This window comes from Lissotriton helveticus, chromosome 4_1 (assembly GCF_964261635.1).
Source record: "Lissotriton helveticus chromosome 4_1, aLisHel1.1, whole genome shotgun sequence".
NCBI lineage: Eukaryota > Metazoa > Chordata > Amphibia > Caudata > Salamandridae > Lissotriton > Lissotriton helveticus.
Window position 1 is genome coordinate 310,098,060 of NC_136063.1, and position 17,117 is coordinate 310,115,176.

At 43.9% G+C, this 17,117-nt stretch overlaps 1 protein-coding gene across 1 annotated transcript in view; it reads right to left on the reverse strand.

Moving 5' to 3' along the window:
* Positions 1-17,009, reverse strand: part of MTBP (MDM2 binding protein) — a 186,977-nt gene extending 169,968 nt beyond the window's left edge. Inside the window, exon 1 of the mRNA XM_078686833.1 lies at positions 16,817-17,009. Within this exon, the coding sequence (XP_078542959.1) occupies positions 16,817-16,883 (67 nt within the window). The 5' untranslated portion in view covers positions 16,884-17,009. The remainder of the gene's footprint in view (positions 1-16,816) is intronic.
* Positions 17,010-17,117: the final 108 nt, after the last annotated feature.

Below are 17,117 nucleotides of genomic sequence, written 5' to 3' on the forward strand. Positions count from 1 at the left end.
CACATGCCACATAGAGTTTAGAAAACGGGAAACGGCGAAGACAATTTGGGCATGAGAAAACGGGAAACGGCGAAGACAATTTGGGCGTGAGACTCATATTTTAGTATTCTATATGCCTCAACGCATTGCACAAAGCCCACAGAGTTGAATGAGCCAACGCCGGCGAGAGAACGCATAAGCAGAACAAAAGAAAAGGACATGTAGCTCAGTTTCTTTCTTATATATAATTACAGGCAGGGCATCCACCAGTATGGGTTTTGGACCATTTGCTTGTGTTGGCATGGACAGGCAAAGTCGCTAATCTAAGCTGCATGTACAATTTCCTAGCCAAGGTTGGTTGGATGTCATCCAGAAAAAGTTCCAGTTTGTATTCATCTTTTATCAATAGAAACTCTACTGTTAATCTGCCACAAGAGGGATTTTCCTAAATGACAGAGAGCCTATAGGATCTATAGGTTCTTACCAATTCCTACCGTGAGTTTAAGGCACATGACTCCTCAGGTGATCTCCATAGGTCCAATTTGCCCAGCTCTATACAAAAGATCCCTAATGTAATTAAACCAGTGTATTTTAGTAATGCCAAGGATACTCAAGAGCTCAGATCAGTAGGTGGCAATTCTGGGGTCACCCAGAGGTGGCGCCAAAAAGTTAGAGGTCTAAGGGCTATCGCTTCATTAATGAGCCTAATACTCAAGTCCAAGCATGGGGGGTAAGAGGTGTGCTAAGGGGAAGACCTAATAGCTGCCTCAAAGTTATTCTCCACTTTGTTCAGACTAGTGATAGGGCGATGCCCCCACAATTCTGCCGCATACAGTGTAGCATCCCGCGCTTGAGTTTTATAGATTTCAACTATTGGCCCCACTGGTTTAAATGATGAAGATCTATATGGTTTCATAAGCCCTCCCACTGTCTGTGCTAGATTAAGGCAGGCCTTGGCCATCTGCGGTCCCCAATCCAGATGATCGGTCAGTGTGACGCCCAAATAAGCAAACACCGTCACTCTGTCAAGGAGGAAGCCATTTAAATGTGGATTACGGAGAGATGTATTTTCAGTATTTAACACCATATATTTAGTCTTAGATGTGTTTACATCCAGCCACGCAAGTCTTACAGAACGTATCAAAGTAATGTAGGTTGCGCTGGATTTCTATATTTGTCTTTGAAAGTAGAAGGGTGTCATCAGCGAACATCAGTGTTGGGACCTTGCCCGATGCTAGCCTAGGGGCACCATTGTCCTTAACTTTTCTAAGTTGCTCATTAAGACCATTAACAAATAGGCAGAATAGGGTAGTTGCTAACACGCAACCCTGATGTACCCTTTTATTAACAGGAAAGCGGGGAGTAAGTTTACTGTGCTTCCCAAATCTCACCTGCTCAAAATTTTCTGCATGGAACCTCACTAGAATGGTAAGGAGATAAGATGGACTCCCCAGTTCTCTAAGTACATCCCAGAGGTTCTCTCTAGGTACAAGATCAAAAGCAGACTTCAGATTTACGAATATTAAATAGAGGCTGCCACCCTCTATTGCCACCGTTTTCTAGAAAAGGAGTTGGTGTCTAAATATCTGGTCGATGGTTGAGGTGTTTTTTCTGAAGCCTGCTTGGTGAGGGCTCAGTATCTCCTCTTCTTCCATCCATATCTGGAGGCGATCAAGAAGAACCAGTACGAGGAGTTTTTGGGAAACATTGATCAAACAGATGGGCCTATAGTTAGTAGGAAGAAGGGGGCAACCTTTTTTGTAAATTGGGACAATTTCTGCCCCACGCCAAGTATCGGGGGGGGGGGGGTGGATCCATGCCATTCAAAATGGCATTAAATAGGGTCCACAGATATGGTCCCCAGATTGTTGGTTCCTCCCGAAATAAGTCCCCTGATAGTTTATCTAAGCCTGGTGCTTTGTTGCATTGCAGCTTATTTATAGCGTTTGCAGCTTCAGATAAAGTAATCTCCACCGCCACCCCCTGACAAGACTCGGTGGTTACTTTTCGAGGTACAGCAGCTTCAGTTACATTTTCATAACTGGTGTAAAGAATAAGGAAAGGTTTCTCCCACACTTCAGAGGCAATATTTGGCTCAATTGCTGGTTTCCCTTGAGTGTCAACCGAGCTCACATTGGCAAGTTTGAGATTGTCCCATCTATCCAATTCCCAATTTTTCCTCTCCTGCTGAAAGGTATCTTTGCACAGCACACGGTTTAGTTTAATACGTGGCTTATACTTGGCCTTCACAGCGCCCAATAGGGCCTGCTTGGCTTTACGGCATTTGGAATTGAACCAGGTACATTTAAACTGAGTATTTGGTCTACGGCGTACTATTGGGAAGAATATATCTTCCAGTTTTGATGATAACACTTGATGTATTATGGCAAGTTTCCCAGCAACCAACATCGAACCCTCTACAGATATTACCTCCCACATTTTTACCATAGATGGAATTATTAATTGGTAAACTGTTGCCAGCTCATGGGGTGACTGTTGGAATTGCTCCAACCTAACTTTCCTTCTATTGTTTGTTAGACTTAACGCACTATTCACAGGTACTAAAGTAAGTTGGTAGTTGGTCGGACCCATATTAAATAACTTCAGAACCAAACTCAGGACATTATGGTCACTATCCAATAAGATTTATATAAATAGCCTGTAAATTAATATTACAAATATTTCAAAATATATCAGGAATTACAAAAGCACATTATGTTGTAATTAAGTGCGATGCAAACAAAGAGGTAAATAGGAGCAAAACAAACCAGAACACTCTAAGTATAATGGTATTCACGAGGTAAATCCAAGTAGAGGTTTATTTATATGTTACAAGATCATAGTTGTTGGTTACAAGCAGAATGATGGTTGGTTCAAGATCAATTCAAGCTAGTTCATGGCTAATTCAGATTATATATATATATATATATATATATATATATATATATATATATATATATATATATATATATATATATATAGGATTCTTATCCGAGGAGAAGAAACAGAGGCCACGAGGGGAGTTCATTGAAAACAGCAGCTTTATTTCAAGAGTCCCAGCGGAGGCGGATGCATTTCGGCGAGTGGGCCTTCTTCAGCGCCCCATGCTGTGAGGATATCGTCCTTCATTAACTCTTCCTGTTGAAATCTCTGCTAGCACCTGAGTCTCCTCCCCCTAGCGGTCAGCTCACCAATCAAAGTTCGTGTTGAGTATAGCGAACTTCAAGTCCCAGCATGCAGTGTGTTTGCATTGCCGAGATGGTAGTATAGGGGAGTGAGTAATCGTGGGATCGGTGCAGGCTTTTCAGGTGAGTAGGGCGGATTCACTGAAAAAACCATAGGTTTCACACCAGTTATAGTTAGCTGGAAATTTTACTCGCATAAAACCATTGAAATTCCCACGTTATAGTTAGTTGGACTCACTATAACTTGCGCGTGCAATGCACTGCTGATGACGTCACATATTACATCACTCATGACATGGTCAGTGACATCACTCATGAAACCATCCTTGTGACAGACTGACAGACCTCCATTCACTGTAATGTAACCCTTGAAACACATATTCAAAAATAGAAACTAAAATTTTCAAAAAAATGGAGATACCCATATCAGTTACAACAACCAATTCAGTAATTCCACCATCTATATACACATCCACGTATTCACTAACAGTTCTACATAGTCACTCATACATATACTCACTCATCATATGTAGTGATACACCTATACATCCTGTTACACACCGACAGTCATACAAAAGTTACTCACACACATACTCACACATGCAAATAAACTATTGAACATCCATTTATTTGCATATACAGCTATACACACACAACCACCTTACTTCTAAGGAAACTTACACATACTTATTCTCTTAAACAATCACTTATAGAAACACATACTTATTTAAACAGGAACTCTTACAATCTCATACTCACACATATACTCACTTACATACATCAATATTCACATATACTAGATTAAAACATATGTAGTTACTGATAAAGACACTAGTGAAACAGTCATTCACTCACTAACACACACATATACACACTCATCCACCCATACAGTCCTGCACATATGCGGTCTTCAAAACACATACAGAGAGTCAGTCATTCATGCATCTATGTGCTAAGTAATACCCCCACCAAACCATGCAAACTCTCATACTGATACTAAGAAAAACATCTAATAACCCATATACATACACATGTAGCTACTCACCAACCCATGCAACCACTTATACACAAAGTGAAACACTAATACATATATTTAAATATTTAAACATTACTCACTAATATATGTATTCACTAAGATACACTTAATAAGCCAGTTAACTAATCATTTTTTTTAAAACATCAATGTAAACACTTATTTAAACATTTATTCTTCCATCAACTTTTACATATACATATATAAAACATTTATTTTTCAGAAAGACACACATTCACTGGATGGTGTCATGAGTGATGTCACTGACCATGTCATGAGTGATGTAATATGTGATGTCATCAGCAGTGCATTGCACGCGCAAGTTATAGTGAGTCCAACTAACTAGAACTTGGGAATTTCAATAGTTTTATGCGAGTAAAATTTCCAGCTAACTAAAATTGGTGTGAAACCTATGGTTTTTTCAGTGAATTAGATAGGTTTTTTAAATGCTAATTCCTAACTATAACTGGTGTGAAACCTATGGTTTTTTCAGTGAATTTCAATGGTTTTTTAATAGCAAATCTCTATAGGTATAAAAAGTCAACTTTTTTTTTTTTTTTGGCCCCGGAGCGCTCCCGGGGTGCGTAGCGGTGAACGCACGGGTAAGCGCAGTGCATTGGCGCGCCCCGGGGCGCTTACCGGTGAGCGTCCCGTTAGCGCCATTCTCGCGAACGAAAACAACATTGTGACGTTTCGCGTAACCGCGTGATGCGTCGTATGGCGCACTGCGTAAACGCACCCGGAAGCACGCGAGCGCATACAATCGCGCAACGTCCTGCCGCGCTTACGCTATGTGCCCCCGGGCGCGCCCCGGGGCGCGTAGCGTAAGCGCGTCGGGTCATGTGACATGAAAATAAAACTTTTTATTGGTTCATTTCACTTTTGGTTTCCTAATGATGTAAGGCCAGGTCATGTGACCTAAAAATAACACTTTTCATTGGTTCAGAACAGTTTTCTTTTCCAAATGATAAAAGACCCCACCTTTTTTCCTCATTCTACCTTTGTGCTTTGAGAGAGGAAGACCTGCAGTTATTTCAGTAGAAAATGGCTACATTAGCTGCAGCTGCTGGAGCTTCTGGTCCACCACCACCACCACCACCACCACCACAAGGACCACCACAACTTCACAGTGGTGGAGATCAAGAAGAGGATGAGGAGGACGAGGAGAGGAGATTCGTCCGAGAAGAAAATATTACCTACAAACCTAAAGAGCACATCTGGCAGTTTTTTTCAATCCCCAATGACAAGAAAAAAGTAAATGCGCCTAAGGCAACCTGCTTAATATGTCATCAGGAGCTGTCAAGGGGGAATCCCAACAAAAAGTACTCCTTTGGCAACCACACCATGATCAGGCATATGCTACCCAGGTATCCAAATAACTATGCTAGGGCAGAGGTCAGGGAACTGGCCAGAAACCCTGTCCAATCTTTTGCCAGCACCTCCCAAACTAATGTTCCCACCCCATCTGGACCGGAAGTTAGGGAGATATGCTCCACCATACAAACAAAGTTTTCCAATTTTAAAATGGTTTGTATTTTTTGTGGACAAACAATATGCTATGGAGAGCAAAGCATCACACTTATTAACCTTGCTTGGGATAACCACAAGTGCCCAAGGAAACATTGATTTTTTCCGCCTTTTTTTTTGCTCCTGTTGAGCCCTTTAGAATTCCCTATTTTTTGTTTCTCCCCTTAAAAAACAATAAAAAAATATAAAACTTCAGAAAAGCCACAAAAAATAAAAAATGTTCCAAAAAACAATAAAAAAATATAAAACAAGAATAAAAAAACAGTTCTTTTTAGAACTACCTTTAATTTATAAAAATAAACCTATATTTTTAAAGAATCTCTGTCAATCTTTTTTCTGCAGGGTACGCGTACCTGTACGCTCCCCGGGGCACGTACCGGGCATTTCCCCCGTGAAAATCGAAAAAAAACGATTTTATTTTTTTGTCCCGCGGGACCCTTTTATGGCCCCCACATCAAACCTAGGGGGTCAGGGGGGTGTACCCTGCCCCCTTTTGGTCATTTCCCCCTTTGTTTTTTGCCACCTCTTGTGTCTCGATCCTACCGAGACACAAGATGGCGGCCGATGCGGACTGTTTCGAATGTTTACAGGCACCCGAGAGCCAATCAGCTTTCCGTGCGCAAGTCGCGTAGCGCGCCCGGAGCGCGTACCGGGGCACGCTTATAGATATATATTTTTTTTTTAAACCCAAATTACTCAAAATCCTCTGGAGCACATATCTTGAGACATAGCAAAGGCACATTGGGCTACCAGTCCCTACAATTTTGCCAAGTTTGGTGAAAATCCATTCAGCCGTTCGAGCCAAAAGTGAGTTTGACCGCCCTATGGAAATTAACATGGGGAAAACACGTTTTGGGACCCCCCTTTTATCTCAGCCCCCGATTGACGAATCCCCCCCCCAAACTTTCAGGGAAGGAGCGGAGAGCCGCGAGGCAAATGTGAGGAAAATTTCAGGCAGATTCCTCAACCGGCGTCAAAGTTATTCCCAATAGAATGTTGCGATTTCCCTATGGAAAACAATCCTAACTATAACTACCTACTGGCGACCGCCAGTAGGGTAGGAGATATATATATATATATATATATATATATATATCAAATCCAAGTATTGCACTTGACGTGCACAAAGAAAAACGCACTCCGGGCAGCTTGAAATGCAAATTTGTTTTATTTTACAGCAACAGACGCGTTTCGGCGGAAGTGCCTTTTTCGATGTTACCGGCACTAGTGGAGAAGCGTGGCTCAGTGGTTAGAGGCGGCAGACCCGGAAGCTGAGATCAGCCGTGGACCAGGGTTCGATTCCCCGCCTCGGCGGGTCTCGGGCTCAAAAATTCCACGGACTCGATAATTCTCGTTCCGGTGCCTACTCGACTCACGGGGTCACACTCTGCGACTCTGGGCAACAGCTTGCTTAATCTCCACTACGGCCCCTCGCGGCAGGATGCCTGGCTTTCACCTTGTGGACACCATGCCAGGGTATCTCACAGGGGAATACCAGGACGGGTTCCCTAAGCAAGCGCTTAGATACCGTGTCGGTGATTTGCGCTATATAAATACATGTACATTTACATTTACAATGATTTTTAATCAGCGTATGAGATTAGCAGGGAGACTGTAGTAAATGCCCTGATAACTTCCATATTAGATTATTCTAACTCTTTGAATAATCTAATCTCAAAGTACCAGGGCATGTAATACAGTTTCACACAGCCAACGACATTCCTAGGAGCAAAAGAATGGAAAAGTCTACCGGCTACGCTGAGAGCTTCTACAGACTTTGCAACCTTCAGGAAAAACCTAAAAATTTAGCTTTTTAGGAACTAACTCATGCTTCAGTAACCTGCCAATTGTCCGCTTTCAGCGTCGGGACGCTCTAGTTTGAGTAGCTGTGCGTAATATCAAACCCATCCATCCATTCATTCATTCATTAACCCGGTTACCTTTCTCAAAGTTTTATTGATACCAAAGCAGGACACCAATACATCTTTGATTTGCAGTTTAAAGGATAGTGGATTATCAAAATTTACTCTGGGGTTTCTGACAACTTCAGTTGGTATAAATGGTGTTCCCAATTCAGTAGGCTACCATATATTTTTACAAACTTCCTGACCATTACCAAAACTAACTTTCTTTTTTATCTGCATTACGTTTTAAATGGTTTTCAATTATCCACAAAAAGGCCTTCATTAGGCAGTTTTTAAAACTATCCTTCCAAGTTCATTGGACAATTAAACTATTATATGGGTATGGTCCATGTAAGAGAGTACTTGCACTCCAAAGTTACAGATTATGGATACCAGAGGGGATAGATATATATATAGTGTAGTGTAGGACTCAAGGATGGCCACTGCGTTCTCCAGATTAGTGGAGTCAGATTCTAGGTAAAAGATGGAAGACAAATAGAGGCTATTTGTGAGTTAATCGGTTAACCACACCACTGCAGAACCCTTGATCCAAAGTTCTCCAAACATCTGAGTCAGGGCGATATGCTGTCAAAAGCTGATGACAGTTCCAAAAGGACCAAAACGGCCATTCCACATTACCCAAGATGTTCGTCAGGTGCTCCAAGATAGTGAATAGACTCAGAGAAGTGAGTAGTATGAAACCCAAATTCTGTATGAGTAATTATTCAAATAACGATTTAAATAGCAATTGAAATTTAATTTTTATAGTACTACTCACCCTAATATAGGGTGTTGGATCACTTTACATTAAACACACATTATTCAGAGACAATATCTCATGCATTACTGTTACATAAGACAATGAGGGTTACAAGGTGTAGGAGTCGCATATCATCCTTACGTGTAGTCATTATATGTGAAGGGTTCAATGTCATGAGACCACAAAGTCAGGATTTAAAACTTAATGCAGTTGAGGTTGTCTGTACTAATAAGTCGTTATTGGTGCTGAAAGGAACCCTATTTAGAAACCTTAGAATAATTACACATTGGCTTTGTGAAACACCACCAGTATTGGCTTTAATTACCAGAATCACTTGAAGCTTCCTGACACAGATTTATTCGTGTTAAGTGGTATTGCAAGGGAGTTACCATCTGAGCTGAAACGTGTGTGCTTTTAAAACCGCTATTAAAACAAGCATTTGTAATGCAATAGGTCTCGCATTTGCGAGAGAGTTTAAGCTTTTGGCATTTCAAATGAAAATGCTTTTGATTTATCTGTTTTGATAATTAACACAAATAAAAGGCATTGTTATTTACAATGCCAATAGCTCAAACTCTTGTACATGAGAGACCTATTTCATTTTAAAGAAGCGTCCGCCATTGTCCAGGGCTGCTTGGAAAGTAAAAGCATGCATGGCGCATTGACTGTTGCCCGCCTCTGGCCTAGATACCAAGGCTGCCCAAGATCCTTGTGCCACATCCAATCATGCACTGCCTATGCCCTCGGTGTCTGTGTCCTATCAGCCACACGCTCGCCTGGCTGTACACCCTTCACCTGCAGTTCCCGGCTGACTTTTTCAGAGAGAACAGACTGTAAAAGTTGAGCTTTCAAGTTTGGAAAGCAGAGGTGATCTAAAAGGGGTCGGAATCAGCAGATCAGGCTCCGAGTCGAGTCTGGCACCCCTGAGACCCGGTCTGTCTGGAGCTTGGAGCAAGCCCCTGACAGACACCGACGACGGCCGGGAACGCATTACTGCGAACAACGGCGCTTCTGGGACGGGCGAAGGCAGCAGATTCACTGGTGGATGCGAGGGGATGGGGGAGCGGGGTGGAAGTTGAGGAAACACTCAGAGAGGGACACGGGGAGGCATGTGGGAAGGAGGCACGCGGGTGTACAGTAGGAACTCAGGGCGGTATGCAGGGGGGACACAGCGAGATACACATGTGCGGAGGGCAAATTACAGCCTAGGGTGCAGGAAGGAGGTACGCAGGATCACACGGGAAATTACACAGTGGCCGCAATACAGTAGGGGATGGAAGAAAGTTAGAAGGGTCACAGATGAGAGTATCAGAGGTCAGAGGAAGAGTCAGTGGCGTCACTAGGGTTGGTGTCACCCGGTGCGGGTAACTCATGGTGTCACCCCCTCACAACTTACCGCATGGACCTCCTCCCGTGGGCCCTCTCCTACAGGGGTATCTAAAGTAGGCCCACAAGGGTCTGGTCAAGGCCCTCCTGGGCTAGAGTGGCCGCCTTTGAAGCTGAAGAACCAGGTTCGAGTCTGGCAGGAGGTTAAAACATCCTGTGATTCTGGGCAAACCACTTAATCGCCCTGTGCCCCCAAAAATGAATGTGTCCGTCTGTAAACGCAACTGGTGCTCATGTAAAGCGCTCTGATATTTTCGGGTCGAGTTCGAGCTATATAAAACTGCACAAAATAAAATCGAGGCCCGAATTTCCTTATAATCACTATGTAAATATTCCCCACTTAATTCACAGGGTCCAGTTCACAACACAAACCCATTTGGTGAACCCTATCAAATGGATAAGGAGCAGCTATCTCGGGAGGGGAGGTCCTGGAAACTTTGGGAACATGCACAATTTTAGAGTTTATGGGTATACGGGTTGACACACAAACCTGAGTGCTTGTAGATTTCAAGAACACTCACAAACCTGAGTGAGGGTTTGTAGGTGTTTGCAAACCTCTCCGTGATTAATTCATCACACCTTGGGAGGATTCAGGGATTCACTCCTGTTGTGGATAGTAGTAAATCTGTTTTCATGGTGAAAATAAGAAGGAAAACCCTCAAACCTGGTGTGGCTATAGTAGAAGGAATATCGCCACTGATAGAAAAGGGGAAGAAATATCGCCACTAATCGAAATGGTTTCCTCATGGCGAAAAATAAATAAATAAAAATGCAACTTTACTAATGCAAATGCATTGACACATGAGCAGGTGTACAAGGTGTAACATATATTATGAGTACAAATCAAGAACTGGTGCTAAAGTCGCCCAAAGAACGCTCTGCTGCCACACTAACGCCAAACATATTTTAAATGATAAGGCTAAACCTTTTCCAGCAGTACTCTTTGAAGAATTGTGCATTTGGAGAATTTGTAAATCTGCTCGAAAACCTAGTAGTAAACCTACAGGTGCAGATTTACAGAGCTGTTTGAGAACCAGGCTCATCAAATTTACATTTCATGGATGTCCTGAGAGTCCGGCTGGAGTGCGGTCCACGTGGACCAACGCTGGACACCCAAAAAGATGAATCCAAGTCAATAGTCAAAGTTTTGGGGGTGAGTATGGATTTCAAATATTCAGACTGCCTTTAATGGCAATCCTCATTACAACATAGGCCTTTCTTTTTGCTTGGATAAAGCATACTTCATTGTGAAACTCTGGAAGACTTTGCAAAAATATTGCAAAATCCACCAAGATTTCTCCACCTTTCATTTATCAGCTATGGCAGCCATCCACAAGTGATGAAAGGTGGAGCAGGTACATTTTGACGTACTTGAGGTGGTACACGTGAACTCACTTACTATTCAGAAAGATGGTCAGTAGCTTTCCAAACACGGGGCTGAGTCAACATTATTTAGTGGCTACCAGTGAGCTTGACATGTTGTCTCACAGAGCCACAAGTAAAGTGTAAAGGCCATATGGTGGAAAATTGTCACTGGTGAAAAAAGTACAAGGTGCAATTCTGTGTGAAACACTTTTGCTGTTTGTGTAATGGAGTAAATATAATCTGTTGCTTTAGTGCAAAATGTGTATCAAACTGAGTAAGAAGGGATAACAAACATTTCTTCCAGTTTACAAATGTGAAATGCGGGTCTGTTTTGAGGCAAAATCTGGTTGTTCTTTTTTTGTATTGAACAAATAGTAAAATAAGAGCACTACAAATTCACTTGAGGGTTTTTAAAAGTGCAATTTATGTATTACGATTCCTTCGTTAAATATGATAGGACTCAGTTAAGATCATTAAGTATTGCATGCGTTGCCCATGGTTTCGCAATCCAGCTCCTTTTTCGGCTGGTTCAAAAATCTTTTTCTTAAGTGTACTGGAGCAAAATGTATTTTACCATTCTTTACAGCATGTGAAGAAAATGGGTCAAATTAGTTTGTCCTGTATTTTGAGTTACCTGAGCGAGCGGCAGTAAATACATACAATGCCGCCGTAACCCCCCCCCCCCCATCCCCCGCCCCCGAATTATTGTCCTAGCTAGTGAGTGCGTCACATGCCCATAAAACACATTTACGGAAACTGTATCCATGGAACAACAGCTTTGCTGAAAAAGAAAGTTTAGCAAAAACAATTGCGCAGACACCAGGCTCTCCTTTTCTTTAGATTGGTGTCACCCCAGACTGCGCACATTAGGAAATACGTGTTTTCCTCACATAAGGTTTGGTGACCGGGCAGTACAAGGCCCTGGCTGGGGTTCAGCTGCGTGTTACCATGTCTGGTGTGCTTCGAGGCCCCACCGTGCAGTATAGTACCCAGGCTGGGCTCCTGGAGCCGCCGTTCAGAGGACCCGCTCGGCACTTACTGACGTTCTGGTGTGGGTATTCATGGTACCTCCCCCAGCACCTCCTAGTGCGGGCGCTCGGAGCTGGAGGGCATCACTGCACAGCAAAGAGGAGTAAATTCCGTTTCCAGGCAGACTGGAGCGCAGGATCGGAATTCACACCGAGCAGCATGTCTTGTCTCAGGCAGCAGCCTACCCACGGGGCCCGACACTTCCGACTGACCCGAGGTCACATCCCCCCACCACGGCGCCACAGAGCCCGCAACGACTCTGCTGAGGGCAGGCCCTGCCCGAATTTCCAGGCAGCAGAGGACATATTGTAAAATTGTAGCACGCCACCAAGAGATTTTTTAACTGTTACTAAGCCAGCGCTAGCAAGTGAAGTCTGCCGGCCCAGGCACACGCACAGGTGTCAGATGTGCCAGAAATGCGTTAGCGTCACGTCCTAACTTGGCAGGCCTGCACGGTGTCACCCCATGGGATGGTGTCACCCGGTGCGGTCCGCACCCCCGCACCCCCCTAGTGACGCCGTTGGGAAGAGTTATGCATAGTCAGTATCGCAAGGGGTGCAAATAAAATATTTAGGGGTAAATGGGGAATATGCAAGTTGGTTATGTGTGGGTGTGCTGGGGAGATATGCAGGGGAGCAGAGGGAGATATACAGAGTAAGAATCTGGCTATGCAGGGTAAGGAAAGGAGATTATACAGGGATAGAAGGGATAGGCAGGGAACACAGGGAAATCCAGTGTGAAACAGGTGGTTGCAGAGGGTGAAGCACAGCGGAGACAGTCGGGATATCCAAGTTGGCACAGAGGTGTGTGTGCAAGACCACGGGGATATGCAGGAAAGCCACACATCGGTTTAAGGAGGGTCCAAGCATGGGTCATACAGTGGTCAGGGATGTGCATGGGAATACTTTTAGGTGAATACAAGTGGCATACCAGAGTACAGTAGTGTGAAATGCAGGGGGCAAGTGGAATAGGGAGAGACATGCTGGTTGCACAAGGGGCATGCACTGTGGCTCAACGGTGTATGGAGGATTGCCACCGGGAAAAGTTCAGAATAGATGCGTGTGCATGTGAAGTGTTTGGAGGATGGGGAAAGAGGGGCAATGCAAATGACTCAGAGAGGGTATGAATGGTAGGTACAAGAGAGCCATGTATAGGAAACGGCAGGATGTGCAAGAGGGATGTACAGAACAGACATGGGAAGGGTATGCACGGGTGGGCACTGGAAGGGCATGTACAGTTGGCACAAGAGAGGAAAGCAGAGTGGGAACATGAGTAGTCTATTTGGTGAACGCAAAAGGGGTGTGCAGAACTGACAGAGGAGGGTATGCGGAACAGGCACAATCTGGATATGCACGGGTTGGGGGTATACAATGGTGGGTTACGACAGCGTGGGGGGGGGGGGGGACAGTGAACACCAGTCAGCAGCACCGTGTTCATCCTGAGCTCCAGGGAGAAGGTGCCTGTGCTGGTGGTCTGTGCACAGTGATGCTCCCGCCCCCTGAGCTCCCTGCTCAGCACAGGCGATCCGAGCCCCTCCAGGAAAGGACTGCGGCGGGCGGAAGAGGCTGTCCAGGGAGAGAGGTGCCTGCCGTCCATTTACCGCAGTGCAGGCCCGCTTCCCTTGCAGCCGGTGCTTACATGTTGATGAGCACTGACTGAAGTTAGAGCCTGAGGACTCCGGCACCGCTCGGCAGCCGGCCGGGCAGGGGGGCGACTGAGGCTCCTTTGATGCTGACGTCATGCTGCATATGTGCAGGAGGCGGACCGAGGGCACGCTGCGCGCATGCGCACAGGCCAGGCGAGGGGGAGGATGCAGAGAGGTTCAGACAGGGGTAGCTGAGTACACAGAAGCAGACAGATACTGAAACTCTGAAGCACCTGGGGATGGGCAAGGAACCAGAGAGAATAACTGGCGACGGAAACCAAAGTCAGGCGCTAAAACAGATGTAGATATAGAGATCCAGAGATGCACAGAGGACCACCAAGACACGGGACCGACACAGAAGCACAGGACTGGACATGCATGGATATTAGACAGATACCAGCTCATAAACTCCGAGACTCAACTATTAAGCGAAACATCGAGATAAAGGCACCACGAAAGTTACAGCGAGACAGATCAACGAACACAGACACATGTAGAGACAGACAACGAAGCACAGACACACACAGGTACAAAACAAACTCGGAAACATCTTGAAATGAAAACAGATACCAAAAAACAATATTTGAAGCCTCCAGATCGAGTGAGATATGGAGATTAATGAGACCGGTAATTAGATATATAGACTGAAAGCTAGTAGCAAGGGCACAGACACTAAGCATCGATGCCAGGGTACAGAGAGTCAGAATCCCTTGTCCTCCCCGTGACCCCATGCGCCGCTGAGCTCCGTGCCTGCTTCACAGCTGTTGTGAAGACTTTTCTTATCTGCTTGTTAAATAAACAAGCAGATAAGACAAGTCTTCACGATAAACGTAAAGCAAGCCACTGAGTCCGGAGGGGCCAAACCAAAAAGCCAAAGAGAGGAAACACAGATAGCTTATTTCCAATGGCTGGCCACTGTTTAGCATAAACGGTGACGACAGCCAATGGAAATAAGGGGCAGGGTTTAAAGCCCTTTTCTAAAAGTACTCATCTGCATTAAACCTCGCCGTACGAACAGCGCATGTGCGCAGAAACGCTAGGTGAGACCTAAAAAATTACACTGCACAATCTGGGTATTACTGAAATCTATATTTTGGAATAACTTTTTTATCTAAACTTGTTTGTGCATTTTGTAGCAGCCTCTCCTATATTGTTTGTAATGAAAGTTTAAATTAATGACTTACATATTCACAGTGTTTTCTGTCACAGACTGACCTCGTAGCACTAAACTTTCACAAGTCACCATTCCCCACTGTACCTCCACTGCAGAGTTCCATTCTGTGGCCCTCTGGTTACACAAACACAGACCTTTGCAGTGCATTAACTAATTCAGGTTTCATAACATACAATAGTTACCCCCCCCCCCCCCCAGCGCCTTGAGACCCTCACGAGTTAGTAGCGCGCTTTATAAACCCCTGAATGATTGAAGTTGAAAGACCGAAAAAGTGACAGAATATATCATTTATAGCCACACCTTTGACATTGACCCTATGCTCACTCACTCCCTCCTCTATTGGGCACAGTACTTTTGTAATGCACTTCTACCGCTGGTGTAAGCTACTCAGTGATCGCAGTGTATTAAAAAAAAAAGTATGGGAACTCTGATGCTGTGTGCAAGGGCGGGGCAAGTGAGGGTTTGGGTGTGGCTAAAAAACTAAATATTTTGTATGTTTTTTTTACTTTCACCTTTTGGTAACTGCATATAAAATAAAACGCAGCTTAAATGAAAATGAATATGTCAATCAGTGGGAAATACAATTTTGTACATTATGAAGCCTCTATTAGTTAATCCACTGCATCAAATCCTGGTTGATGCAGTTTAGAATCGTGACTTGTGTATGTTTAGTGGTACAAAGTCCCAGTCTGTGGCAGAAAAAGCACTATGAATATGCAAGTCATTATTTTAAACTTACATTACACATAGTATAAGACAGGCTCCTACATAATGCGCAAAAAGGTTTAAGATAAAAAAGTGTCCCCAAAATATACATTATTTGCAGGAGGTACACATTTCAAAGCTTAGCTTGTAGCTCCCTTACAATACCCCTCAAAAGGAATGAACGTGTGTCATCAAGAACCATTTTTTTTGTATGTAAAATCACACTTTCCAGCGTAGCTGTTAGTTCCCTTACAATACCTGTCTAAACGAATAAATTGCTTTGAGAGAATTAACTAGTGCACAGCGAATGATCCTTGTGTTGAACTAAATTTAGGATTTTGTAAGTAGGTGCTCCCACGGTATCGTCTCCTGTCCACGTGACGATTAAAGCATGAAAGTGTTAGAAGTGCATTCAATTAAAAATTGGTTGCATCCCATGGGGCACACTGAAGATAATGTTCAATAAAGTAGTAAATAAGTTTCTTATGCGAAATTTCAAATTGTTAAATTCATTTATTTCGTCTCTTTTTTCAGGTAATTATTCCATTTTCATCGATATCAGTATTGATTACACATCTGATTAATGTAAGCTCCTATGCATTTCAGGCAATGGCCCTTCGTCCGGGAGCATATCTACAAATGAAAACGATAGAGCTCATTCTGTCTATTACATTCTTAATATCTACTTGAAGCAATAGTATCTACAATGGTGATTTAAACGTGAAAAATGCGAGATAAACGTGCAAATAAATTCCCAGGAAGCTTCAAGTGATTCCATCAGTAAAGCCAGTGCCACTTCCAGGCGCTCTTTACATTTGCAGGTTGAACATTTTTGCACATTTAGACTTATTTCAGGCAACAGGCGCACTGCTAAGGCTTCCCTCGGTTTCACAGCTCAGGAGGCTCCCTGAATGACACTTCAGCTGCAGCTTACCAACTCACACAATTAACCATCTCTGGACGGTTGACTTTTGACAACAAGTAGGGGTACTGTTTTCGTAAAATTAAAAAGGTAAGGGCATGCCTTGCCCCTCAAATCCCCCACCTCGACCACAGCTTAACCTTAACTCTAAATTAGATTTCCGCAGTTTATCTAACGTGTTCATGCAGTATAAAAAACAGACCTCCACTCGTGGCAATCCCAGGCTCTGGTCTACTCTCCCAAGTGAGGAACAGCAGATACCGATCCATAACCTTGGCAAATATTGCTCCACCTGCCAGTGCTCAGCTAGAAAACAGCCGCTGCTCTATCCGAGCAGAGCTACAAAGCGCTGCAGCATCCGAAAAACCCGCTGCAACCCGACGCACTTCCGCCCAGCTGCGAGCAGCAACAGCGAGGGCGGACAACGCGGCCAGGACAACTTTTGTTTGGAAAAAAGTCCGTATTGCAAGGAGCTTTTTTCTTGTAACCTCTTACTTTACATT